This window comes from Ipomoea triloba, chromosome 13 (genome assembly GCF_003576645.1).
Source record: "Ipomoea triloba cultivar NCNSP0323 chromosome 13, ASM357664v1".
In the NCBI taxonomy this organism is placed as follows: Eukaryota; Viridiplantae; Streptophyta; class Magnoliopsida; order Solanales; family Convolvulaceae; genus Ipomoea; species Ipomoea triloba.
The window spans coordinates 6,880,326-6,905,317 of record NC_044928.1 but is presented as its reverse complement, the minus strand read 5'-3'; the positions used below and the strand labels follow the sequence as shown (position 1 = coordinate 6,905,317).

Sequence of the window (24,992 nt, the reverse complement as noted above, 5' to 3'; positions counted from 1 at the left end):
TTTTAAAAAATTATTTAGCGACACTTAAATAACTGTCTCTAATATTTTAAAAATTAAATAAAGAAAAATATTTAGCGACACTTAATAACCGCCACTAAAATTTAAACGAACAAATAAATAGATATATTTAGTGGCGGTTACAAAACCATCGCTAAATGCAAAAGTAAAGTACCTCATTTTTAGAGGCGGCTAGAGAACCGCCGCTAAAAGCAAAGTAAACTACCTTATATTTAGCGGCGGTTTCAAAACCGCCTCTAAATGCATCAACAATTCCCACACTTGTCTAAAACCGCCTCTAAATCTTTTGCGGCACACTATTTAGACACGGTTGGAGAACCGCCTCTAAACAGTTTAGTGGCGGTTTTGAACCGCCTCTAAATAAAAAATTAACCGCCTCTAAATAACCTTTTTGGTGTAGTGGTCGTCTTTCCAATACCCACCATTCCAACAATTGAGATTATATTTATTTGTGCAGAACCGCCAGAAAAGAGTTGGTTCTTTATGACTGTACAATCATGGTGACGACCAACCATTCTGCCCTCAGGCTTTAGAAAGCCATGCGAGGTGAATCCATCAGACTCAACATTCGCAGCGCTAGCATGTTTTAACCAAGTATTTGATAGTTGAGTTTGATTTGCCTCATCATCATCATCAACTTCATTGCTGCTTCTACTTTTGATTATGCTCAACAACTCTTGTACGCTTTCTGTTGCTTCTTGCAAGGTGTGATGGAGTTTCTGGGAAGCTTTTTCTTGATGTACGGTGTGTTTGGTTAGAAGGAAGTTTTTTTGTTGCATTTGGAGGTCATCTTCAGTTTTGAGTGCAAAGTTTGTGATTTTTGTTTCCAATATTTTGATTGCAGCATCAGAACTATTGGAATTCCTCTCCTGCATTAAGCAGCCTCGCAGGGTAGAAAGTTTGTGTGAGAAATATGACATTGTCATTGCTGTTCCATCACAACCATACACCGTTGGGAAGTGTTGCCAAAAGTAATACTCAATTTTTTTGATGAGAATAGTTAAAGCAACAGTAGCACTACCCATTTTTAATGACTCCAACAGCTCTGTTGCATTTTTTGCAGCTTCTTGCAAAGTTTGATGGAGGAGTTGATGGCAAGCTGCAGCTTTTTCTCTGTGTTGATGAGCGAGAAGGATGTTGCTAAGCTGTAGTTCAATGTCGTCTTCAGCTTTGAGTGAAAAGTCTTTGATTTCCATTTCTAGATCTCTGAGTTTGAGTGCATCACCATCACCATCACCACTGGATTTCATCTGGAGAAGGGCTTGCAAAGAAGAAAGGTTTTCAAGGAAAGACTTGATTCCTGCTCGATCATGGAGAGACAGGCTTACCCTTGCTGTTTGCCCAATAAACTCAATCTCAATGGTTTCAATGAGAGAAGTTAAAGCAACACAAGCCATCTATCTCTTGATTCCAATCTTTAATTTGATGGTAAGAATATGTATGTAGTTTTAAGTTTTGGTATTGCACACTCAAAACTAGATCGATCAAATATGCAAGCAAGAGTCTGAGCTTATCTGATTTGATCTGAGAAGAGCTAATTATCTTGCTGCCATGAATACATTACTCCGTATTATATTTCTCCTCTCATCTTTTTTCAAACTTTAAAACTTTCATTATCAACCTCATAACTAAACAATTTCTTCTTTTTTTTTTTTCTTTTAAATGCTCATGATTCTTTACAAGGTAGTATCTGTTAAATATTTTCTCAAACATTTTCAGCATAAAGAATTTAATACGGAGTAAGTTATATTATTCATATTTTGTTTCCGAAAATAATTTCTGAGTTTTATCAACACATTCCTAGCAATTACCCCGACCAAAATTCATCACAGATGACACCACACAAAACCTACTATCTAGCTAACAAAATGAAGGAACCAATACCTAATTTACACTTTTTTTTTGAAGGTATACCAACTCAACACATACTTAATTTGCCTTGAGGTTATTTGCTCTTTTTCTCTTTTAATAGAATTATGTCTTGCCCACAAAAGGTGAAACTGTACTTCCTCACATCTCAGACCGACAGGAAAGTAAATAATTAATAATAGAATTATTTCTCAATCCATGAATGAATAAAATTATGTCTTGCCCACAAAAGTTGAATATTGAGGAGATGGGCGACTTTGAAAATCATATAGTGCAGTGTTAACCAATAATTCAAACTCAATAATTGATTGCATTAGATAAGATATATGTGATCGACATCAACACAGTCTTTCTTTGATAGCACATGGCCTAAAAGGACCACTCTTTTATCATGTTGGGTAAAGGCATGAAATTCATACTGTCTGTTGTTGTTGGTAAATTGAATGATTCATTCACTTATCCTATGTGATTTTTTCCTAACACAAATTTTAATCCTTTTCAATTTCGCTTCAACTAATTTCATAGAGTTGTGCCAATATTTTCCTGTACTGTACTCCTCACCTTATGTTTATGACACATGGAAACATACAGATACATGAAGACAGTGGTATAAATGCTTAAAGAAAAAATCATTTTCAGCAATAATGTAAACCACTCACCCTAATTTATCTGCAGTAAGTCGACACCTATGAATTTACACATATATATGACACATAAGAAGTATCACATGAAACTGCTCTTCGAAAATTCACATCCTTTGATTTCTAAAATATCACTAATATGTATACCCTCTACTCAAATTTTATTATACTTCTTGATTTTATTTTGTTCTACCAAAAAGTCGGATGTTTGGTTTTATTGAATGTCATTTTTTGAAGAAGTTTTGTGCATGAGCCCTTCCTGTATTTAACAGATTGATCCACATTCATCTTAACAAAAGAAAGAAATTTCAGTATATTTTTCACCAAGTAGCTGAAAAACCTTTTCAATTTTGCTTCGACAAATTTCATAGAATATAATTGTGCCAATCTTTTCCTATACTCCTCTCCACTCTATTTGCAAGGAAAAGAAAACTTGCAAGGCAGATATGATCATCATCACAAAATTAAACCTTTAACTGCGGGCATTGTAGTAAACTATTTACCACTACCATTTTAGTGGTTTAGTTAACCCTCAAATTTTGCATTATAAAAGTGGTTAGTTAGCATTTTTTTTGGATAGTCTACAATAGCATCTTACATTCATGAGGAACCCATGCACAACTCTTGACCAAAGATAGCTATTATTGAACTATTCAAAACCCGATCAAGCAGTACTGCTTTTTTCTGCGATGTTGGATTCAGGAAGTTTAATGGCCTGTAAATGAGAAGAAACATTTGGCTGTCAAAGAATATCCGTCCGGTGCATTTTATGAAGCAAGCTAAGCTAGGCAATTACGATAATGATAACACTTGGAATTGAACAAGGAAAGAAAAGCACCAAACAAGAAATCGATCTATGTTTTAAATTGAATGTCAATTAGTTAGTTAATGAAGTTATTAGAATGAAATTGTAGCAACATACCTTGTCATTTAGCATCTGATCAAAATTGAAGGTGTCATTCAGTATCTGTGTGCATATCATTTTTCTAACGCTATTATAAATCTTGGCTAAGTCCTCTTCTTCATCTGGATACGGTGATTCCTCACATTCAGGCCCATCAATTTGATCTATGGAAAATGGAGAGAATGAAATGAGATTAAAAAAAAAAAATAGTACTCCGTAACAGCTTTTCAAAAGAATATAAAAGAAAATAAAAACACATGCAGCCTCACACATACCATTTTAAACTAACTGTTAGTTCACTACGGGCCCAACCAAGTTGTCTTGTACAAACTCTTCTATTTGTGATTCATTGCATTCAGGGATTTTGATCTACAAAAAAATAGTGCAAAACAGAGAAACCAAAATAAGAACAGATCAGAAAAAGAAATAGTAACAAGTTTGTAAAGAAAGTTAACATCCATATAGAATGGAAAAGAAATAGTACAGTTAAGACTGGATCATACGCTGTAGCTTCTAACCTCAAAAATGCAGTTTCCCATCTTAACTTGCCAGTACTGAATCTGCTTAGCAAAAGCAACAAGCTAAGGGAAGGGCCACACTAATCCAACTTAATTGACTGCAGGTTCAAATTTTCTGTTAAACACCAAGCTAAGGGAACTTTTCCAAACAATAACATCTTAAGATTAACAACTCGTCCGAGACATGGGAAATCACCATCGCTTAGCTTGCGCAATGCTCAAGTTTATTAGCTTCAAGAAGCTAGCTAGCAAGAATCTTAGTCCATAGAATTCTCCTTTAGCTACTTCCCAAACTTTTTCACAGAAGGCATTCTCCAAGTCACTTGTAAAACTTTTCAAACTCTCCTAACTACCTGTTTATAGTGAAAAGAATGCATCAAACACATACATCATCATCACAGAAACAAAGTTGTTAGCAACTGTATGTAGAGGTGTATGTTTGATAGGATAATTGTTGGAAAATTGAATGTTTCATTCATTTATCCTAACATAAATAGTAATTAGTAGTTCAATAGTCGTGAAGTAAAAATAAAAAGCACGTTGGGGAACGTTCTGCAACCTCTGCTCTTTGAAGAATACAAAATTTTAAGGTTCTGAAAGCAATTTCAAGAATATTGACTATAGACAGGATTACAGTAAAATCTTTTATTTAATGCGTTACAGAATGCCTAAAATGGATATAAATATAATCAATCTCATGAAGAAGTTTTTAGAATTATAATAATAAGCCTTGACAAATCATCAATATCAATTAGTGAGAGGCACAACTGTTGAACAAAATATATAAAAACAATAAGTGTAATCTCACTATGAATTTAAAGTTTTAGTTGAAACAAAACACATCCATACTTCAATTAGAAAGAAATAACTAATCAAGTCTTCTTACCTCTACATCTTCAATACTTGACTACTAGCAGCTTAGCTTCCCAGTTTGAAATTTTTTTCAAAAAGGTATTCAATTGACATACCAATCTGCAAAAGCACATTAGTATTTGGGATTAATTATATTGCGAGAGGTAGAGAAAAGAAACAGAGATGTAAATTAAAGTAATATGATCATCACATATAGGCACCAAATGAGATGAAATACCTTCCTAGCTTGCCCCAGTCACATATACTCATGAAGTAGTAGTAGATCTCTAATGACCAGCATACATTTTCTTCTCCTTCACAATATAATGTTTGCTAATAAAAAGTTATCCACTTTCGTTTTAACACAAAGCTCTTGAGCCCATCTTTCAAGAGCAACTTCTGGATACTCAATCTGCAGGTTTCTTAATTCCATTAATTAGGAATCATTAAATCTTAACCAATCAATATGAATTTTTTTTTTTTTGTATATGCAACTATATGTATTTGGCATGCAAATAAAAGTATGAGGCTGGCCGCCCAAGTCATCTTACATAGACAATTCTGTATGTGTATTCTGTGAGTCATCATATTCAGGATCAAGGATTTTGATCTGTAAAAAATAATGCAGAAAAACAAATGAGATCAGAAAAAAAAATAGTAACTGATTTTGTAAAGAAAGTCATCATTGAATAAAAAAGAAATAAAAAGAAACATGATTTAGCTTCTAACCTTAACATCCTTGAATCTTATCTTCTGTGGTAACTGCTTGGCAGAAGCAACAAGGGAAGAATGACACCCCTCCAACTCAATTGACTCAAGCAGCGATATTCTTCCAAAACATTCCGGGATCTGTTCCAAACAATTACAGGATCTTAAGACTAAGTGTTTGAGACTCTGAAAGTGCTTCTGGCCAACTACCCACTGCTTGAGTTCTTTAGCTTCAAGGAGCAAGAATATTAATTTAGTAAATCCCTTTTCAGCTACTACGTTCCATACTGCTCCATGGAAGGCATTTTCCAACTTGAGCACATTAAGTTGGGGTAACATGGCAATTACATTTAAATCCCTCTCGAAAATATTAGTCCCACTCAACGTCAACCTGTTCAGTCTTGAAGGATACATACACTGTTCTGGAAGGGCTGCATTACAACCAATGGAAACCGAAATGCTAAGCTTCACAAGCTCTTCCAAACAGTCAAAATGATCCAAAATAATAGGATTATTACAACATCCTCCAATGTGATTGGGCTCAATGTCATCCTTCAGGAAAATTTTCAGGTTTTTTTATGTTTGGGAACTTGCTGTATACTTTTTTTCTGCAATGAAGTGGTCTCACCACCCAAGATAATGTTTGTAAATTATTTTTATCTGCACTTGGAGGATCTACCAAATATGAATTGCCAAGTTCAAGATGCCTTAAGTGTGGTGACTTCCAAATACTAGATGGCAAATGGACTCTTGGTGTTCCATTACTGGAAACAACTAGTGTCTCTAAATTTGGATTATTTGACACTACATTATCCAGATCCTGGAACCATTGTGTTATGGATAAGTATCTCAGAAAAACTAAATCCCCTAATTGCACTGGTACCCTTTGAAGTGATATAGAAGTATCAAAAGCCAAAACTTTCAACAGCTTGAGAGGAACAAACATTTCAGGATTTTTATGGAAGAAGAAAATGGAGCGAGGGATGTTTGTACTAAAGAGCACATAATAGTCAAAACAATGTGGACATGAATTTGCAAACTCTTTTAATGGCAATCTTGGATGTTCCTGAGTATTTATTGTACACAAAATACCTTCTTTTTGTGCTTCTCCTACGCAGAAGCTATGCAAGGCACTGTGCATTCTACAACTCTTGATTATGAATCCATAACTTTGATCTTCAATTAAGACAAGGCTTCTAAAAATAAGATCCTGCAAGTACACCCAAGCTTTACCTTCTAAGTTATTATGATTCAATGGGTTTACAAATCCCTCAGCAATCCACAACCTTATAAGCATTTTAACCGGAATTTTTTTAAGTTTTAGGAAGACTCCAAAGTATAGAAAGCAAACTTTCAAATGATGTGGCAACAGATTGTAACTAACACTGAGTGCATTGCGATCTAGAAGTCCCAATGACTCTAATTCCTTTTCAATCTTTTTCCACCCTTGTAGTATGTTGTTGCATTTAGATAAACGCCTGGCAACTTCAACAATTAACTGGGGTAATCCATCACATTTCTCCACGACATGGTTCCTAATTTTTTCAAGTTTAGGGGCCAAGTGATCTTCATCAATAGAAAGGATATTACAAAATAGTTCCCAGCTTTCTTTTGGATCTAGCAAAGTCATCTTATGGGTATTGGCATTTAGGTATAAGTGTCTAGTGGTTGTTAATATATAACTTCCTTTTAATCCATTATTAACACAACTTATGATGTCATACCGAGCTTGCTCCCAAGTTTGCACGCTCGTAACGTTGTCCAAAACAATTAGATACCTCTTACCACCAAAGTATTTGCGTACCTGCATTTCTAGTTCATGAGGAGTGCTTCCCTTTTTAATTACATTTGACTCTTCTACTGGTGTAATTGACTAAAGAAGTTGGCTTAGCATTCTGGCCTTATTGTAGTGTTGAGAAGGAGGTATAGTAACCCAACCTCTTACATCGAATGAGGATGCAACTGATGGATCTTCATACACATTTCTTGCTACGGTCGTCTTTCCAATACCCACCATTCCAAAAATTGAGATTACTTTTGGTATGCCAAAACAGCCCGAAAAGTATTCGTTCAAGAGTTTGTTCTTTATGACTGTACAATCACGGTGACGACCAACCATTCTACCTTCAGGCTGTAGAAAGCCATGCGAGGTGGATCCATCAGATTCAAAATTCGCAGCACTAGCATGTTTTAACCAAGTATTTGATGGTTGAGTTTGATTTTGTTGGAGAACAAAACCGGTGCTTGCAGCCAATAGGGGTAGATATTTGTGAAGGGGCACATGCGTCTTTTTATCCCTTTTGGTTGTAACCATTTTACCAGCTTCACGTACTCTGTATATATTGTAATCCATCTTCGTCTTCTTCAGTTGTAAGCTTCCATTCTAATCATCAATACAACATTGCCTATTTTTCCTTTTCCTTTGCTATACTGCTACCAATTCCAACAGATTTGCCTCATCATCAACTTCATTGTTGCTTCTACTTTTGATTATGTTCCACAAATCTCTTGCGCTTTCTGTTGCTTCTTGCAAGGTGTGATGGAGTTTCTGGGAAGCTTTTTCTTGATGTTCGGTGTGTTTGTCTAGAAGGAAGTTTTTTTGTTGTATTTGGAGGTCATTTTCAGTTTTGAGTGTGAAGTTTGTGATTTTAGTTTCCAATATTTTGATTGCAGCAGCAGAATTATTGGAATTCCTCTCCTGCAATAAGCAGCTTCGCAGGTTATAAAGCTGAAGTGAGAAAGTTGACAGTTTTCTTGTCAGTGCTTTTCCATCATCACAACCATACACCGTTGGCAAGTAATGCTCAAATTGGTTGTTTTTTCTGATGAGAACAGTTAAAGCAAAACTAGCAGTACCCATTTTTGATGACTCCAACAGCTCTGTTGCATATTTTGCAGCTTCTTGCAAAGTTCATTGCAAGCTGCAGCTTTTTCTCCATACTCTCCACCGTGTTGATGAGCCAGAAGGATGTTGCTAAGCTGTAGTTCAATGTCGTCTTCAGCTTTGATTGCAAAGTCTCTGATTTCAATTTCTAAATCTCTGAGTTTGAGTGCATCATCTTCACCATCACCACTGGATTTCAACGAAAGACTTGATGATTCCTGCTGGATCATGATGATGATGATGGAGAGACAGGCTTACCCTTGGTGTTTGCCCAAGAAACTCAATCTCAATGGTTTTAATCAGAGAAGTTAAAGCAACACAACCCATCTCATCTATCTCTCAATTCCAATCTTTAATTTGCTTGATGGTAAGAATATACATATATTTCATAATAAAATAATAATAATAATAATAATTATTATTATTATTATTATTTAATAATAACAAAAATAAAATAAAAATAAAAACAATTAAAATAAAAATAAAACGGTGGAGCTGAACCGGCTATCCATAGTTTTGCCACTTTTCCCACATCGGTGGGAAAAGTGGCATGGGAGCCTTGAGGCTTCTATAAAAGGAGCCTCAAGGCTCCAAGTTCAGCACAAAGCCCCATCAGTTCGGTGGGCGAGCAGCCAATCTGGCTCTTGCATTTGCGGAGCCGGATACGGCTAGGCTCCATAGTTATAAAATTTTTTAAATGCTGTCTCGTACACCTTCACATGCGGCGACATTGGCGGCGGCGGCGACATTGGCGGCGTCTTCACTTCAGGTCCCTTCTCCAAAACCTTCTCTTTCTTTACCTGCTTTTTCTGGTAGCCTTCTTCTCCATTATTGCTCTCCACCCCTCCCCCTTTTTTTCTCTTTCTTTTTTATATTTTTGATTTTTGATTTTTGATTATTCGACCCTTCTTTCTCTTTTTTTTTCTCTCTGTCGCCTTCTTCTCCATTATTGCTCTCCACCCGCTCCCCCATTTGTTTTTTTATATCCTTGATCATTTCGAATGGGGCGTTTCAATTATTGGACATCCTGATACATTGTAGTGAAAGTCTTTTGATTTCAAAATTATGTCTTCTTGGGTTCTTTTGAATTCAAAATTATGTTTTCTTGGGTTTATATTTTACTAAATACGGTTGGTTATTTAGTTGTATTTTTGTGTATGAGTTTTGTCCCTGACAGTATTATTTATAGGATTCTGATAATTTTGTAGTGTTATTATTTGTGTTTTGGAGTTCCTTTGATTTTTGTTGTTGTTTGGTTTTTTTTTTTTTCATTTCAATTTTATATAGTGAATCGGGTTATATTTTGACAGTGCTTTCAATATATTCGTTATTCATCCTTTTTGTGAGTTTCTTTATTTTTTCTTGGTTCTTTTTTTTTTTTTTCAATTTTATATATTGAATCGGATATATTTTGACAGTATGCTTTCAATATATTTGTTATTCATCCTTTTTGGTGAGGACTTGTGTACTTTGATCATCAAGTGTTTCATTTTTGGATATATATTAAATTGTTTTATTTTGATAAATTATGCTGTAGGTGAATTGTTATGAATTTTTTCTTGATCAACATGTGTGCTTTGATCATTTAATTGTTCCAGTTGTTTAGATGTATGGGTTTGCTTGTTTTGAGACATTTAATAATTGTTTCCACTTGTTTTGATGTAGTGAATTTGCCTATTTTGAAACATTCTGCCTAACTTAAGGTGTATTCTTATTGATTCTTCTTGATGGGACTTTAAGTTCTTTGATCACTATTTGTTTAATTTGTTTTTGATATGTTGAATTGGGTTATTTTTGACGCACTTCACTTTAAGTTCTTGAGTTGTGTATATTTTACTGTATGGATTTTGTTTTTTGTGAAAGTATTGATTTATAGGGTTTTGTTAATTCGTAGTAATTTTTTGTGGGTTTTGGATTTCTTCAAGTTTAGAACCATTTGCCATGTCCTCCTCATCCTATGACAACAACAAATCCCAAATGGCTATAAACCTCCTATGTTTGCAGCCTGCAAGAAGATGTGGCGAAAAAACATATTGCACTTAATATATATTGGACCTTTTCTTTAAAACCAAGATAACTGAAAAATAGATCTTTGCTTTGGAGCCATGCAGGATACATAAGATTTATTTATAGTCAATTCTAATAAGACAAGTTTTCAAAATTATACTTGATTAGCTAGCCTTGCAAATCATTAACAAACTGGCACAGACAACAAAACAACCAAGCTAAGCAATTCTTCTTACCTCTACAACTGATCTCCAATAAATGAATATAATCGCTCGCAGCAAAACAGAAAAGAAACTGACATGTAAATGTCATATAGCTAGACATAAGATGAGTATATGATTTCTTTGAAAAACATCAACATTATTAGTTAAATTGAGCATACTGGCAAGTGCTTCACCAATGACAGTACATCACCTACAAATGACCAACATGCAGTGCATCCATCTCCTGGCCTTTTCATTGTTCGATAGGTGAGGATAAACTGACCAGACCATTATATTGTCCATTTGGCAGGGCTGTTGAGTCCATGTTAATTTCAATACCATCTATTAGCTAGCAAGCATATTTTGGAACTCTGCAATAGCATCTTACATTCACAAGGAACCAATCCACAACTCTCTCTCAATTATGCATGTGAGATTGAGCAAGTTTACCCTTCATGCCCTGCAAATCATCCATCCAGAAATGTAACATTTGTGTGTCAAAGAATATCAAATATAATGCATTTTTTGAAAATTAAAGAAACCAGAAAACCAGTCATGTTTTATAATAGATCAAATACTATATTAATTTGTATTAGTTAACTAAACTGTGATCTTCACCAAGTCATCACTACTCTATATCTATAACTTTGCAGTTATTATATTAAGGTATCACATATATAAAACTCCTTACTTTTTCAAATTAATATCTTTCATTTCTCAAACAACAGCTTACAACATATATGCTGCATTATTATTATTATTATTATTGCTATTTTATTTCAGGCTGCAAGGCAAAATTTTCATTCATTTACCCTAGGTGATTTGTTTCCAAATACAAATAGTAATCCAATTTGATCTTTGAATTATTAATAAGATCGAATATAATTAGTAGCTAGTTTATTAATATAGCATATTTGGAATACACATTCTCATCAGATATATTTGCAGCCTGCTAGAAGATGTGGTTAAAAATATATAAAAATAATAAGTGTAGTCTCACTATGAATTTAAAGTTTTAGTTGAAACAAAACACATCCATCCTTCAATTAGAATGAAATAACTAATTAATTCTTCTTACCTCTACATCTTCAATACTTAGACTACTAGCAGCTTAGCTTCCCAGTTATCAAAAAAGTATTCAAATCGCATACCAATCTGCAAAAGCACATTAGTACTCGGGATTAATTATATTGCCAGAGGTAGAGAAAAGAAACAGAGATGCAAATTAAAGTAGTATGATCATCACATATAGGCACCAAATGAGATGAAATACCTTCCTTGCCCCAGTCACATATACACATGAAGTAGTAGTAGATCTTTAGTGACCATCCAACATACAACTTCTTCTCCTTCACAATATAATGTTTGCTAATAAAAAGTTATCCACCGTCTTTTTAATACAGTACAAAGCTCTTGAGCCTATCTTTCAAGACCAACTTCTGGATACTCAATCTGCGGGTTTCTTAATTCTATTAATGAGGAATCATTAAATCTTAACCAATATATTGAATTTATTTTTTATATATGCAGCTATATGTATTTGGCATGCAAATAAAAATATAGGAGCAAGCTAAGACACATGTAACCAAACACATACCGTTTTCCCAACAGTTATTTACTATGAGGCTCGCCGGCCAAGTCATCTTACATAGACAATTCTGTATGTGTATTCTGTGAAAAATAATGCACAAAAACAAATGAGATCAGAAAAAAGAAATACTAACTGATTTTGTAAAGAAAGTAAACATTGAATAAAAAAGAAATAAAAAGAAACATGCTTTAGCTTCTAACCTCAACATCCTTGGATCTTCCTTTCTGTTGTAACTGCTTGGCAGAAGCTACAAGGGAAGACTTACACATCCAACTCAATTGACCTCAAGGTGTAAATTTCTGCAAAACCAATTGGGATTTGTTCCAAACAATCTTAAGACTAAGTGCCTGAGCATCCGAAACTGATTCCATCTAAGTTCCCACTGCTTGAGTTCTTTAGCTTCTAGGAGCAAGAATATTAATTTCTGAAATCCTCCTTCAGCTACTTCCCATACTATTCCATGGAAGGCATTTTCCAACTTGAGCACCTTAAGATGGGGTAACATGGCAATTACATTTAAATCCCTCTCAGAAATATTAGTCCCACTCAACTTCAACTTCTCCAGTCTTGAAGGATACATACACTATTCTGGAAGGGCTACATTGCAACCAATAGAAACCGAAATGCTAAGCTTCTCAAGCCCTTCCAAATAGTCAAAATGATCCAAAATAATAGGATTGCTGCAACATCCTCCAATGTGACTAGGGTTCTCTATGTCATCCTTTAGCAATATTTTAAGCTTTTTTATGTTAGGGAACTTGTTGTACACATTTTGTCTGCAATGAATTGGTCTCACCACCCAAGATAATGTTTGTAAATTCTTTTTATCTGCACTTGGAGGATCTACCATATATGAATTGCCAAGTTCGAGATGCCTTAAGTTTGGTGGCTTCCAAATACTAGATGGCAAATGGAATGTTGGGGCTCCATTACCGGAAACAACAAGTGTCTCTAAATTTGGATTATTTGACACTCAAACCATTGTGTTATGGATAGGTATCTCAGAAAAACTAAACCTATTAATTGAACTGGCACTCTTTGAAGTGATATAGAAGTATCAAAAGCCAAAACTCTTAACAGCTTGGGAGGAACAAACATTTCAGGATTTTCAAGAAAGAAGAAAATGGAGCGAGGGATATTTGTTCTAAAGAGAACATAATAGTCAAAGCTGTGTGAGTAAAAACTTAGCCAACGACATGAATTTGCAAATGTGTCCAATGGCAATTCTGAATGTTGCTGAGTATTTACTGCACATAAAATACTTCCTTTTTGAGCTTCTCCTACGCAGAAGCTATGTAAGGCACTGTGCATTCTACAAGTTTTTATTTTGTCGTTACAACTTCGATCTTCAATTAAGAGAAGACTTCTATCAATAAGCTCTTGTAAGTATACATAAGCTTGATCTTCTAACTCCGTATGTTTCAATGGCTTCACAAATCCCTCAGCAATCCACAACCTTATAAGCATTTTAACAAGAATTCTTTTACGTTTTGGGAAGACCCCAAAGTATAGAAAGCAAACTTTCAAATGATGTGGCAACATATTGTAACTAACCCTGAGTACATTGCGATCTAGTAGTCCCAATGACTCTAATTCCTTTTCAATCTTTTTCCACCCTTGTTGTATGTTGTCGCATTTAGATAAACGCTTGGCAACTTCAATAATTAGTTGGGGTAATCCATCACACTTCTCCACAACATGGTTCCTAATTTTTTCAAATTTAGGGGCCAAGTGCTCTTCATCAATAGAAAGGATATTACAAAATAATTCCCAAATTTTTTTTGGATCTAGCAAAGTCATCTTATGGCGGATATGGAAATATCTCCCCGCGTGGACAGTTAGGTTGAAGTTGTGTCTAGTGGTTAGTAATATGTAACTTCCAACTAATCCATTTGAAGAAACAAGCTCATGATGTCAATCCAAGCTTGGACCCAAGTTTGCTGGCTCATAATGTTGTCCAAAACAATTAGATACTTCTTACCACGAAAGCATTTGAGTACCTGCATTTGTAGTTCATGAGGAGTGCTTCCCTTTTTAATTACATTTGGCTCTTCTACTGGTGTAATTGACTGAAGAAGTTGGCTTAGCATTCTGCTCTTATTGTAGTGTGGAGGATGGGGTAGAGTAACCCAACCTCTTACATTGAAATAGGATGCAACTGATAGATCTTCATACACATTTCTTGCAACATTCGTCTTTCCAATACCCATCATTCCAATAATTGAGATTATATTTAGTCCACAATCACCAGAAGAGAGTTGTTTCGTTATGACTGTACAATCATGGTCACGACCAACCATTCTGCCCTCAGGCTTTATAAAGCCATACGAGGTGGATCCATCAGACTCAACATTCGCAGCGATAGAATGTTTTAACCAAGTATTTGATGGTTGAATTTGATTTGCCTCATCATCATCATCATCATCAACTTGATTGCTGCTTCTACTACAGTTGATTATGTTCAACAACTCTCTTGCGCTTTCTGCTGCTTCTTGCAAGGTGTGACGGAGTTTCTGGGAAGGTTTTTGTTGATGTATGGTGTGTTTGTCTAGAAGGAAGTCTTTTTGTTGTATGGAGGTCATCTTCAGTTTTGAGTGCGAAGTTTCTGATTTTGGTTTCCAATATTTTGATTCCAGCACCAGAAATATTGGAATTCCTCTCCTGAAATAAGCAGTCTCGCAGTGTATAAAGCTGTTGTGAGAATTCTGCTGTTCCATCACAACCAAACACCGTTGGGAAGTGTTGAATTTTTTTGAGGAGAATAGTTAAAGCAACAGTAGCACTACTCATTTTTGATGACTCTAACAGGTCTGTTACATTTTTTGCAGCTTCTTGCAAAGTTTGATGGAGGAGTTGATGGCAAGCTGCAGCTTTTTCTCCTCCGTGTTGATGAGCGAGAAGGATGTTGCTAAGGTGTAGTTCAATGTCGTCTTCAGCTTTGAGTGCAAAGTCTCTGATTTCCATTTCTAAATCTCTGACTTTGAGTGCACCACCATCACCACTGGATTCTACCTGGAGAAGGGCTCGCAAAGTAGAAAGGTTTTCAAGGAAAGACTCGATTCCTGCTCGATGATGATGATGGAGAGACAGGCTTACCCTTGGTGTTTGCCCAAGAAACTCAATCTCAATGGTTTTAATCAGAGAAGTTAAAGCAACACAACCCATCTAATCTATCTCTCAATTCCAATCTTTAATTTAATTTGCTGGATGGTAAGAATATATATGTAGTTCCAATTTTTGGTATTGCACACTGAAAGCTAGATCGATCAAATATGCAAGCTAAGCAACAGTCTGATCTGATCTGAAAACAATTCCTTTCCCAATTATACATTATTAATTTAGTAATATATAAAGTTGGCAACTTTAATAATGCAATTATCTATTACTGACTTACTGTTGTCTTTTCAATAACTAAAAAATTCATTTCCCATTATACATTAATTAATATATAAACTTAGCAACTTTAATAATGCAATTTTTTAATTTATTACTGTTGTCTTTTCAATTTATTATATTTATGAAAAATCATCTCAATTATTTTAAAATATATTTTTATATCTAAATTAGTTTAATTATTATATCTTATTTAATTATCGTCATATAATGTATCAATTCTAATATCCATCTCCAAAAAATTACTTTACAATTCAAAATACTTCCTACATTTATATACACAAGTAGCATAAAAAAAAATCCACTGCTTTCATGGCTGTTGACTCTATCAGTTGATTAGAAGTACTGCGAATTTGCACTAAATACAGCAAGATGTGGTTCCAGCCTTTGTAAGTGTTCAAATGATCTTCTGATGTTGCTCTAAGATCCTCTTGTTCTCTTCCTTTAATTGCTTAATTTATTCCTCATAAGTTGCATGCGATGATGATTGTCTAGAATTTGACTTCCTTTGCCTCGCAACCTGGGAGAAATAGTGTTGGGTATCTAATCCAAATAAAAAACACCCTCCTTTTCTTGAGACCACCGGTTGCCTCGTACCATGCAGTTGCATCTCCAAACTCATATTGAATTTGCTTTATTTGAGTTCCATCCTCCTATATTCATAAACATTTTTTTTTAACTTATTGGAGTAATAATATATAAGAAAGCAAATGTACAAACGCACTTGACAAACTTAAGAGCTAAAATTCACAATAGTTCTACCAAGTTACTTTTTTTGAAATAAGTTCTACCAAGTTACTAGTTCATTTGAATGAAGTTTCAGGAAACAGTTTACAGTTTGATAAAAGGAAACATTTCTTCATAGTAAGACAAAAAGCAATAGTTTTTTTAGTCATACGCTCTTGAGCTTCTTCAATCTCAAATGATTACCACAAATAATGGCTTATTAAGAATTTAAGATGGAAATTACAAATTGAATAGGCCTCAAAGCATTAAAGTGCATCTGAGAAAGGAAAAAGAAACTATGATGAAACACACAGAGGAACATTTGTTTCCAAGGAACACAGAACTATGGTTGTCACCTGAACTCAATACACATCATAACCCAAAACCAAATTCTTGACAGCTTGAGTCTCCTACCTTTAACCATTTTATATTTCCAAATGTTGTGCCAAATGAATACCCCACAGAGAGACAGAGAGAAGATGGATAATTGTTGAATTTTGTTATTGTCTGAATGTTGAAAATTTGGGAGGTTGCATTATGATTTTGTACTGAAATATTCATTTCTAAACAAGTGAACAACCCAAACCAATACATAAAATTCCAGTGCAATGCCAGCTATTTTCGCAAAAGACCCACAAGAAAAACCAGGCTGAGCAAGACACCCTTTCTCCAAGCTAGAGGCAGTGATCAACAGGCAACAGCATAATGATACACTTGCTATTACAATATACCACAAGCCTTTTGGAGATCCAGAGGTTAACAGCCGGGATGAGCCTTGTACTCAAGTTCACGTAGAAAAGGAAACTGTGCCTCAATCAGTGACTAGTTTGCATCATCAACCTGAATCGTCCTCTTCAAGTACTAAAGTGGAAGAAAGCTGTGATGAAGAGAAGGAGAAATATGTTACTCCCAACCTGAATCCTTTAACTAAAACACTTGAGAAACAATTGGCAGAAAGTGTTGAAACCTCCAAGAGAAGACTGTTATACTCTGGGGGCAAATCATAAACATGGATGAGTGGCCCTCTCTTCTCCACCCCAGCTTCAATATTAACTAACAGATTCAAGAGAAGAATGTTTACTTTGGCTGGTCGAAGCCACTTTGGCCAGTCTCCAATGGAGTACAGAACAGAGGGAGCACTGCAATCAACCCCAAACCAATCAGTGTGAGTGTGTGACACTGCAGATAAGCAGGTAGGTATCTCGTCAGTCGTCAATTGCTAAAAAGTACAAGTGTTGTACTAAAAAACAGAAGAAGTTTTGCTATGCCAGGATTCTTAGGAAGAACTTGGATGTTTGCATTTAAAGGGTCAAATGGTAAAATTAACAGAAAATGTGAACCTACTCCATTGCTCAGTGAGAAAATAATTCCATTAATCTTCTGGTCCATGATGAGTGCAACTTACCTGACAAAATCCACCTCGGCATAGGCTATGCCCAGAGCATTGATTGATACAAGTGCTCGAAATAGGCACCTCACGCTCACAGAATCTGCTCCCAAGTCCATCATACTTACAATCGCACTCCTCTTTGCTTCATCAGGATCCACATTGCACCATCCTGGTTTGCTAGTATTGGTAGTGAAGACATCTGGATCACCTTTTGTCCAATCACTCACCATACTGAGATTGCTATAACTGGACTGCATACTCAGATTTATGTGTTTACTTGATCTTAAAGCCACAAGCCTCTGCAACAGGACGATTTGGGTATTTTGTGCCTTCCCCACAAAAACACATTGCTCTTGTAGGCAGGCTGTAGCTCCCTCCTATTCAACATATATGTGTTGCCAATTATTGAATCACTTCTCCTCTTCACTCCTTTCTTCTGCCTGCTTCCTCAGACTAAACTAATGTCTTTTGCACCTGTCCTCAACATCATGTTGACATAATGAGCTTAGAGGACTAAAGGGGAATCAAATATATATAGGCAGAAACACAGAACTAACAACCACGCATATACGCATTTGATAAGTGCAGTTTTACACTTAAATTGTCAATCAAATTAATCAGCTTAAACTCATCACTACTTCAAGTTCAGAACCATTTGCCATGTCCTCCTGATTCTATCTATGACAACAACAAATCCCAAATGGCTATAAACCTCCTATCTTTGCAGCCTGCAAGAAGATGTGGCAAAAAAACATACTGCACTTAACTTCTAAAAGATAGATGAATGGAACACAGTGGTATTAAATGCTTAAAGAAAAAACCATTTCGATCAGTAATGTAAATCACCCATCCTACTTTATCTTTAGTAAGTCACCTATAAATTTGCAGATAAGACATTGAAGTATCACATGAAACTTCTTGTATGTAACAGATACATATTCATCTCAACAAAAGAAGGAAATTTCAATAAATTTTCCTCCAAGTTGCTGGAAAACCTTTTCAATTTAATTTCATAAAGTTGTGCTGCCAATCTTTTCATGTACTACTCACCACTCTATTACCATATTTTGGATAGTCTGCAATAGCATCTTACATTCACAAGGAACCCACAGCTCTCAATTATCCTTAATGCCCTGCAAATGAGAAACATTTGGCTGCATCAAGAAATTACATTTTTTTTAAAGAAACTAGAAAACTAGCCATGTTTTATAATAGATCATATAGTATGTTGGAATTATTTAGCAGAAAGGTTTCTGTGTACATACCATTGTTCAAATGGAAGTTATTCATTGTGATCTCAGCTAAGTCCTCTTATACATGTGGATACAGTGATTGTTCATATTCAAGCCCATTGATTCTGATCTCTATGGAAAATGGAGAGAATGAAATGAGATCAGAAAATGAAAGAGTAACAGCTTTTGTAAAGAATGCAAAATAAAATAAAAAATTAATGTAGCTTCTAACCTCAAACATTCTTCTTCATAATAGATGCAGCCCTTCTAGAATCTGCTTGGCAGCAACAACAACAGAATGGCTTCAATTGCTCCAGACATAGTCTTAGACATAAGCACCGGAGATGTGGGAAGGAATATTTATTAGCCTTCAATTGCTCCAGGTTTTTTGCTTCAAGAAGCAATAATCCTAATTGGTGGAATCATCCTTCAGCTACTTCCCATACTTTTCCATGGGAAGCACTTTCTAGATTGAGCACCTTAAGCTGGCCCAACATGCCAATTACCGTTAAATGCCTCTCAGAGAGATTAAGCCCACTCAATCTTAACTTCCCCAGTAGGAAAGGAAACATAGACTGATTTGAAGAGTTACAGTGCAGCTGAAATCATTAGCTTCTCAAGCCCTTCCAAATAGTCAAGATTATCCAAATTATTGGATTACTGCACAATCCACAAGTGAAATTGGGCTCTAAGTCGTATTTAATGGTCTGTCAAAGAATACCCACTGCAGTTTTTTAAACAAGGCAATTGTGATCAATAATAGCACTTGGAATTTACTAACAAGGGGAGAAAAGAACCAAACAACAATTCAGTGCGATTAGTTGATGAGGAGCCAATTCATTTGTAACCTTCAATTATCTATACAAGGTAGCAACACCATTTCATTTCATTTAGCATGCAGATATAAAGGCACATGAAGCCTCAAACATACCATTTTTAAATAACTGTTAATTCACTGTGAGCCTTACCAAGTTGTCTTGTACAGACTCTTCTATTTGTGATTCATCATATTTATTATTTAGGGATTTTGATCTACGAAAATTGTGCAAAACAGAAAACAAAATGAGATCAGATCAGAAAAAGAAATAGTAACAAGTTTGTAAAGAAAGGTAGCATCCATATGGAATGGAAAAGAAATAATTGAGAATGGGTAAGACGCTGTAGCTGCTAACCTCAGAAATGGCATTTCCTATTCCAACTTGCCAGTCTTGAAAATACTTAGCAAAAGCAACAATGGAAGGGTCACACCAATCCAACTTAATTGACCTCAGGTTCAAATTTTCTGTTAAACACCAAGAGAATTTTTCCAAACAATAACATCTCAAGACTAACCACTTGAAACATGGCAAATCACCACCGCTTGCCCAATGCTCGGGTTTATTAGCTTCAACAAGCAAGAATCTTAGTCTACATAATTCTCCTTAGCTACATCCCATACTTTTCCACAATAGGCATTCTCCAAGATACTGGTAAACCTTTTCAAATTTCAAACTCTCCTCACTACCCTGTTTACACTGAAAAGAACGCAACAGACATATAATAATGACAAAAACAAATTGTAGAGTTGTTAGCAGCCTTAAGGGTGAAAGTTTTACTAGATAATTTCATGCTGTGGTTCTAGAGAGATACGACCTCTCCATTTTTTATTTCTTAATGTTAGTTGTTGGCAAATTGAACATTTCGTTCATTTATCCTAACAGAAATATTAATCCTTTTCAATCCACGATACTGGTAAACCTTCCAATGCACTTTTATTATTTCTGTATTTCACACTTTTACACACTGATACACATATATATTCAAATAGAAAAGGACATAATTCCCTAAATCCTGGCATTATCCCTGATAATGCTCCACTACCTGCTCCACTACCTGAAATCCCTGAACATGCTTCCTATTTTATATTATTATGTCTAACAAAAAGAAGAAATAAGATATTTCAACACTCCCCCTCAAGCTGGAGCATATAAATCAAATGCTCCTAGCTTGCTAGAAATGAAATCAATCCTAGGTCCACGAAGAGATTTAGTGAGGATATCAGCAAGTTGATCATTTGATCCAACAAATGTGGTGACAATGTCTCCTGATGCAACCTTCTCTTGTATAAAATGGCAATCAACCTCGATATGTTTGGTCCTTTCATGAAAGACAGGGTTGGATGCAATGTGTAGAGCTGCCTGATTATCACAAACTAACTTCATAGGACCGATCTTACAAAAATCGAGTTCTATGAGGAGCTGTTTCACCCAAATTAATTCACAAGTCCCCAATGCCATTGCTCGGTATTCTGCTTCTGCACTTGACCGTGCAACCACATCTTGTTTCTTGCTTTTCCAAGAAATAAGATTACCTCCAAATAAAATGCAGTATCCTGATGTTGATCTCCTATCCCAAGGACACCTGCCCAATCTGCGTCTGTGTAGCCAACAATTTCTGTATGTCCGTGATCTTTGTAGATTAAACCTGTACCTGGAGATCCTTTCACATATCTTAAAATTCTGATAGCTGCATCCCAATGACTTTGACATGGTTCTTGCAGAAACTGACTAACGACACTTACAGCAAAGGAAATATCAGGACGAGTGATAGTCAAGTATAGTAACTTGCCTACTAATCTCCGATACCTGCTTGGATCTGATAGAGGCTTCCCCTGTCTTGGAAGAAGTTTGACATTCTGATCCATAGGCGTATCAACTGGTTTACTATTTATTCATGCTTGTTTCTTCAAGAATATCCAAAGCGTATTTCCGTTGTGATATGTAGATACCTTGATTGGATTGAGCAACTTCAATACCTAGGAAATATTTTAACTTTCCAAGGTCCTTTGTCTCAAAATGTTGAAACAAATGTTTCTTTAGTTCATTTATTCCTCTCATATCATCACCTGTGACAACAATATCATCAACATAAACCACTAAATATATGCTTTTTCCAAATAGATGTCTATAAAAGACAGAATGGTCAGCTTTGCTTTGAATCATGCCAAATTGTTGAACCACATCACTAAATCTTCCAAACCATGCACGTGGAGATTGCTTCAATCCATAGAGAGAGCGTTTGAGGCGACAAACAAGATTCGTTCCAGTCTTAGCCACAAAACCAAGAGGCTGCTCCATATATACCTCTTCTTTCAAGTCTCCATGCAAGAAGGCATTTTTTATATCCAACTGATACAATGTCCAGTGACGATTTGCTGCCATTGAAAGGAAAAGACGAATGGATGCAATTTTAGCAACGGGTGAAAAAGTGTCGGTGTAGTCAATGCCAAAAACCTGCGTGTACCCTTTAGCCACTAGTCTGGCTTTAAGTCTGTCAATTTGTCCATCCGGACCAACCTTCACATTATACACCCATCTACAACCAACTACACTTTTTCCAGGAGGCAAAGGAACTAACTCCCAGGTTCCAGATGTTTTTCCAGGAGGCAAAGGAACTAACTCCCAGGTTCCAGATGAGTGTAGTGCTTCCATTTCAACTAACTCCCAGGTTCCAGATGAGTGTAGTGCTTCCATTTCATCAATCATTGCTTGCCTCCATTCCGAATGAGTTAATGCTTCTTTGACATTTTTTAGAATAGACACATTAGATAAACTGGTAATGAAAGCACAATACTCTGGAGACAACCGTTTTTGTGTAAGTTATAAATAGGATAAGGATTTCGAGTGGATCTTTTACCTATTCGACTGGCAATTGGGGAGCTTGTTGTGGTATTTTGGACCGTGTCAGTGGGCAACGCTGGTGTCGGACATGAATCAACCAAGCATTCATCCTCTTGAGAGCCTTGACGATTGCGCCGCTGGTAGGTGTACAAGAAAGGTGAACTCTGTCTTTCTTGAATGGTTGACAATGGTGTAGTTCTTTCAGCAACATCAGGATACTGCATTTTATTTGGAGGTAATCTTATTTCTTGGAAAAGCAAGAAACAAGATGTGGTTGAAACACGACATGGTCCCCAAACATCAGAGTGAACTAGAGAAAAAGGTGTACTGACCCTTCTATTCACTCTACTAGGATATGAGGCTTTTGAGTGTTTCCCAAGTTGATAAGACTCACATTCTATGTTCTTTAAATCTAACAAGCCAGGAACAAGTTGTTTTAATTTATTAATATTGGGATGCCCAAGGCGACAATGGCTAAGGAGAGGTGAAATAGTAGCGGCGCAAGCTGTGTTGGTATTGGTAGAGCCTAAAAGGTGGTAGAGTCCTTGTGATTCATGTCCCGTACCAAGCATTTCCCTTGTCTGTCGGTCCTGAATAACCACAGAATCAGAAGAAAAGGTAACAAGGCAATTAAGGGAGTGAGTTAGTTGATGAATTGAAATCAAGTTGAAAGGACAACCGGGAATGTAAAGAACATGTTCTAAAGAAAAGGAATGGATAGTGACTTTTCCAATTCCCTTAGCTTTCCCTTTTGATCCATCAGCAAAGGTAACAAATGGAAGAGAATCAAAGAAATCAATTTTGGAGAAAAAAGAGGGATTACCAGATATGTGATCGGTGGCCCCAGAGTCTAAAACCCAAACAGAGGTGGTTGTCTTGGCAGCCTTTAATTGCAAGAATTCTGCATACTCAGCTTTTGAGATAACTTGTGTATTTGAATCCTCAGTATCTGAATTCGCAGATTGAGCTATATTAACCATAGTTGGTTTCCCATGAAGTTTCCAGCAAACCTCACGAGTGTGTCCTTGTTTGTTACAAAAGTCACAAAAACGGGTAGAGTTTCATCCTCCACCTCGACCATCTCGATTGCCTCCTCGACCTCTTCCTCTATGGTGACTTTGAGTAGTAAGGGCAGAATGATCAACAATGGTTGATGATGTACTTCCTTTATAAATAGAGGAGACTTGAAGAAGTCTTTTGAACATTTCTTTGGTATTTGGGACAGCTCCATCACCAAGTATACTGTTTCGGACTTGTTCAAATTCTGGTTCAAGCTTGGCAAGTGTAAGAACAACAAAGAACTTGTCGCGTTGAGTAAGTTGTTCTTCGGGTGATCCTCCAATAGGCATGAGTTTGATGAATTCAGCCATGAGTCCTTGGATTTTCCCCAAAAATTTTTCCATGGACATTTCTGACTTCTTGATATTTAATATTTCACTGACAATGAAATAAAAACGAGAGACATTGTTTGTATAAAGAGATTGAGCCTGTTTCCATACAGAAAAACAGGTTCTGAATGGCCTAAACATGGGGATCAATTCAGGGGCAAGAGATTGCCATAATAGACTGCATAGTTGGGCATCAACTCTCTTCCAAATATCCTTTTCATGCTGGATTTCTTCTGCTGTTGTAGTGAGGTGATCAACCACTCCTTGACCCATAAACCATAGTTCTACTGCTGATGCCCAATCTTGATAATTTTGGGAACCAATGAGTTTTTCATTGGTGATAGTTAAACTCCCAGAAAGATTTGGAACATAGACTTTAGGTTGATCGGGAAGAGAAGTTTGAGTTGGAAGAGAAGTTTGAGTTGGAAGGGAAGTTTGAACGGGAGGAGAAGTGTTCTGGACACTTTCAATAATTTCTTCATTTGCCATATTGATAAAATAAAAGTGAGAAAATCAGGATAGGGTCGCAGCAGGGAGATAGGCTGATCTGGAAATTTTCGCCGGAAAACGTCGCCGGAAAAGTGCCTCACGCGCCGGCGCGTGGAGGCGCGTGGTGTCGGAATTGCATCGCCGGGGTGGCGCGTGAGGGGGTGACAGGTTGCCGAAAAAAGATGGGCAAGGTCGCCGGAGTTTTTATTGAAGGTTTGTTGCAGTAGTTTGTTGATAGAAGCTCTCAGGTTTGTTGTACTAGAAGTGAAGCAGATTGGCAGTGAAGCTGATGGACATTTCTGAGGAAGGGAAGAAATTTTCAGGCCTAAGAAGGAGCAAGCTCTGATACCATCTTGAGAAATTGAAGAGCAGAAAACTTTTATTATTTCTGTATTTCACACTTTTACACACTGATACACATATATATTCAAATAGAAAAGGACATAATTCCCTAAATCCTGGCATTATCCCTGATAATGCTCCACTACCTGCTCCACTACCTGAAATCCCTGAACATGCT

At 36.1% G+C, this 24,992-nt stretch overlaps 4 protein-coding genes and 3 long non-coding RNA genes across 7 annotated transcripts; 1 reads left to right on the top strand and 6 right to left on the bottom strand.

The window, feature by feature from the left end:
- Window positions 1–108: 108 nt before the first annotated feature.
- Window positions 109–1,711, bottom strand: LOC116002033. The gene has a single exon (XM_031242043.1). It carries the CDS (start codon window positions 1,413–1,415, stop codon window positions 387–389), a length of 1,029 nt encoding a protein of 342 aa, XP_031097903.1. The 5' UTR covers window positions 1,416–1,711; the 3' UTR covers window positions 109–386.
- A 1,720-nt stretch (window positions 1,712–3,431) lies between these two features.
- On the bottom strand, window positions 3,432–4,054 carry LOC116002042. Its single transcript, XR_004094355.1, has 3 exons — window positions 3,951–4,054; window positions 3,708–3,801; window positions 3,432–3,596 (listed from the first exon to the last, which is right to left on the bottom strand). It is a non-coding gene; the product is annotated as an uncharacterized LOC116002042 (long non-coding RNA).
- Window positions 4,055–5,349: 1,295 nt separating this feature from the next.
- LOC116001117 (putative late blight resistance protein homolog R1C-3) lies at window positions 5,350–7,140 on the bottom strand. The gene is made up of 4 exons (XM_031241013.1): window positions 6,624–7,140; window positions 6,068–6,467; window positions 5,532–6,033; window positions 5,350–5,412 (listed from the first exon to the last, which is right to left on the bottom strand). The coding sequence occupies exons 1-4, from the start codon at window positions 7,138–7,140 to the stop codon at window positions 5,350–5,352; spliced, it is 1,482 nt and encodes a 493-aa protein (XP_031096873.1).
- Window positions 7,141–8,949: 1,809 nt separating this feature from the next.
- LOC116002046 lies at window positions 8,950–10,145 on the top strand. The gene is made up of 2 exons (XR_004094362.1): window positions 8,950–9,163; window positions 9,932–10,145. It is a non-coding gene; the product is annotated as an uncharacterized LOC116002046 (long non-coding RNA).
- Window positions 10,146–11,723: 1,578 nt separating this feature from the next.
- LOC116002045 lies at window positions 11,724–12,051 on the bottom strand. Its single transcript, XR_004094361.1, has 2 exons — window positions 11,878–12,051; window positions 11,724–11,759 (listed from the first exon to the last, which is right to left on the bottom strand). It is a non-coding gene; the product is annotated as an uncharacterized LOC116002045 (long non-coding RNA).
- A 727-nt stretch (window positions 12,052–12,778) lies between these two features.
- LOC116001116 (putative late blight resistance protein homolog R1B-17) lies at window positions 12,779–14,405 on the bottom strand. Its single transcript, XM_031241012.1, has 3 exons — window positions 14,177–14,405; window positions 13,212–13,931; window positions 12,779–13,146 (listed from the first exon to the last, which is right to left on the bottom strand). The coding sequence occupies exons 1-3, from the start codon at window positions 14,403–14,405 to the stop codon at window positions 12,779–12,781; spliced, it is 1,317 nt and encodes a 438-aa protein (XP_031096872.1).
- On the bottom strand, window positions 13,977–15,496 carry LOC116002037. The gene has a single exon (XM_031242047.1). The coding sequence runs from the start codon at window positions 15,358–15,360 to the stop codon at window positions 14,641–14,643; it is 720 nt and encodes a 239-aa protein (XP_031097907.1). The 5' UTR covers window positions 15,361–15,496; the 3' UTR covers window positions 13,977–14,640.
- Window positions 15,497–24,992: the final 9,496 nt, after the last annotated feature.

Coding starts and splice junctions, on each gene's coding strand:
- LOC116002033 (XM_031242043.1), bottom strand. CDS start 1,415: ATGGCTTGTGTTGCTTTAACTTCTCTCATTGAAACCATTGAGATTGAG.
- LOC116001117 (XM_031241013.1), bottom strand. CDS start 7,140: ATGACTTTGCTAGATCCAAAAGAAAGCTGGGAACTATTTTGTAATATC. Junction 6,468..6,623: donor TGCCTTGCATAGCTTCTGCG/TAGGAGAAGCAC, acceptor TCTTCTTCCATA/AAAATCCTGAAATGTTTGTT. Junction 6,034..6,067: donor AAAAAACCTGAAAATTTTCC/TGAAGGATGACA, acceptor TCACATTGGAGG/ATGTTGTAATAATCCTATTA.
- LOC116001116 (XM_031241012.1), bottom strand. CDS start 14,405: ATGGGTATTGGAAAGACGAATGTTGCAAGAAATGTGTATGAAGATCTA. Junction 13,932..14,176: donor GGTACTCAAATGCTTTCGTG/GTAAGAAGTATC, acceptor CTATTGATGAAG/AGCACTTGGCCCCTAAATTT. Junction 13,147..13,211: donor AGTGCCAGTTCAATTAATAG/GTTTAGTTTTTC, acceptor ATCCAAATTTAG/AGACACTTGTTGTTTCCGGT.
- LOC116002037 (XM_031242047.1), bottom strand. CDS start 15,360: ATGGGTTGTGTTGCTTTAACTTCTCTGATTAAAACCATTGAGATTGAG.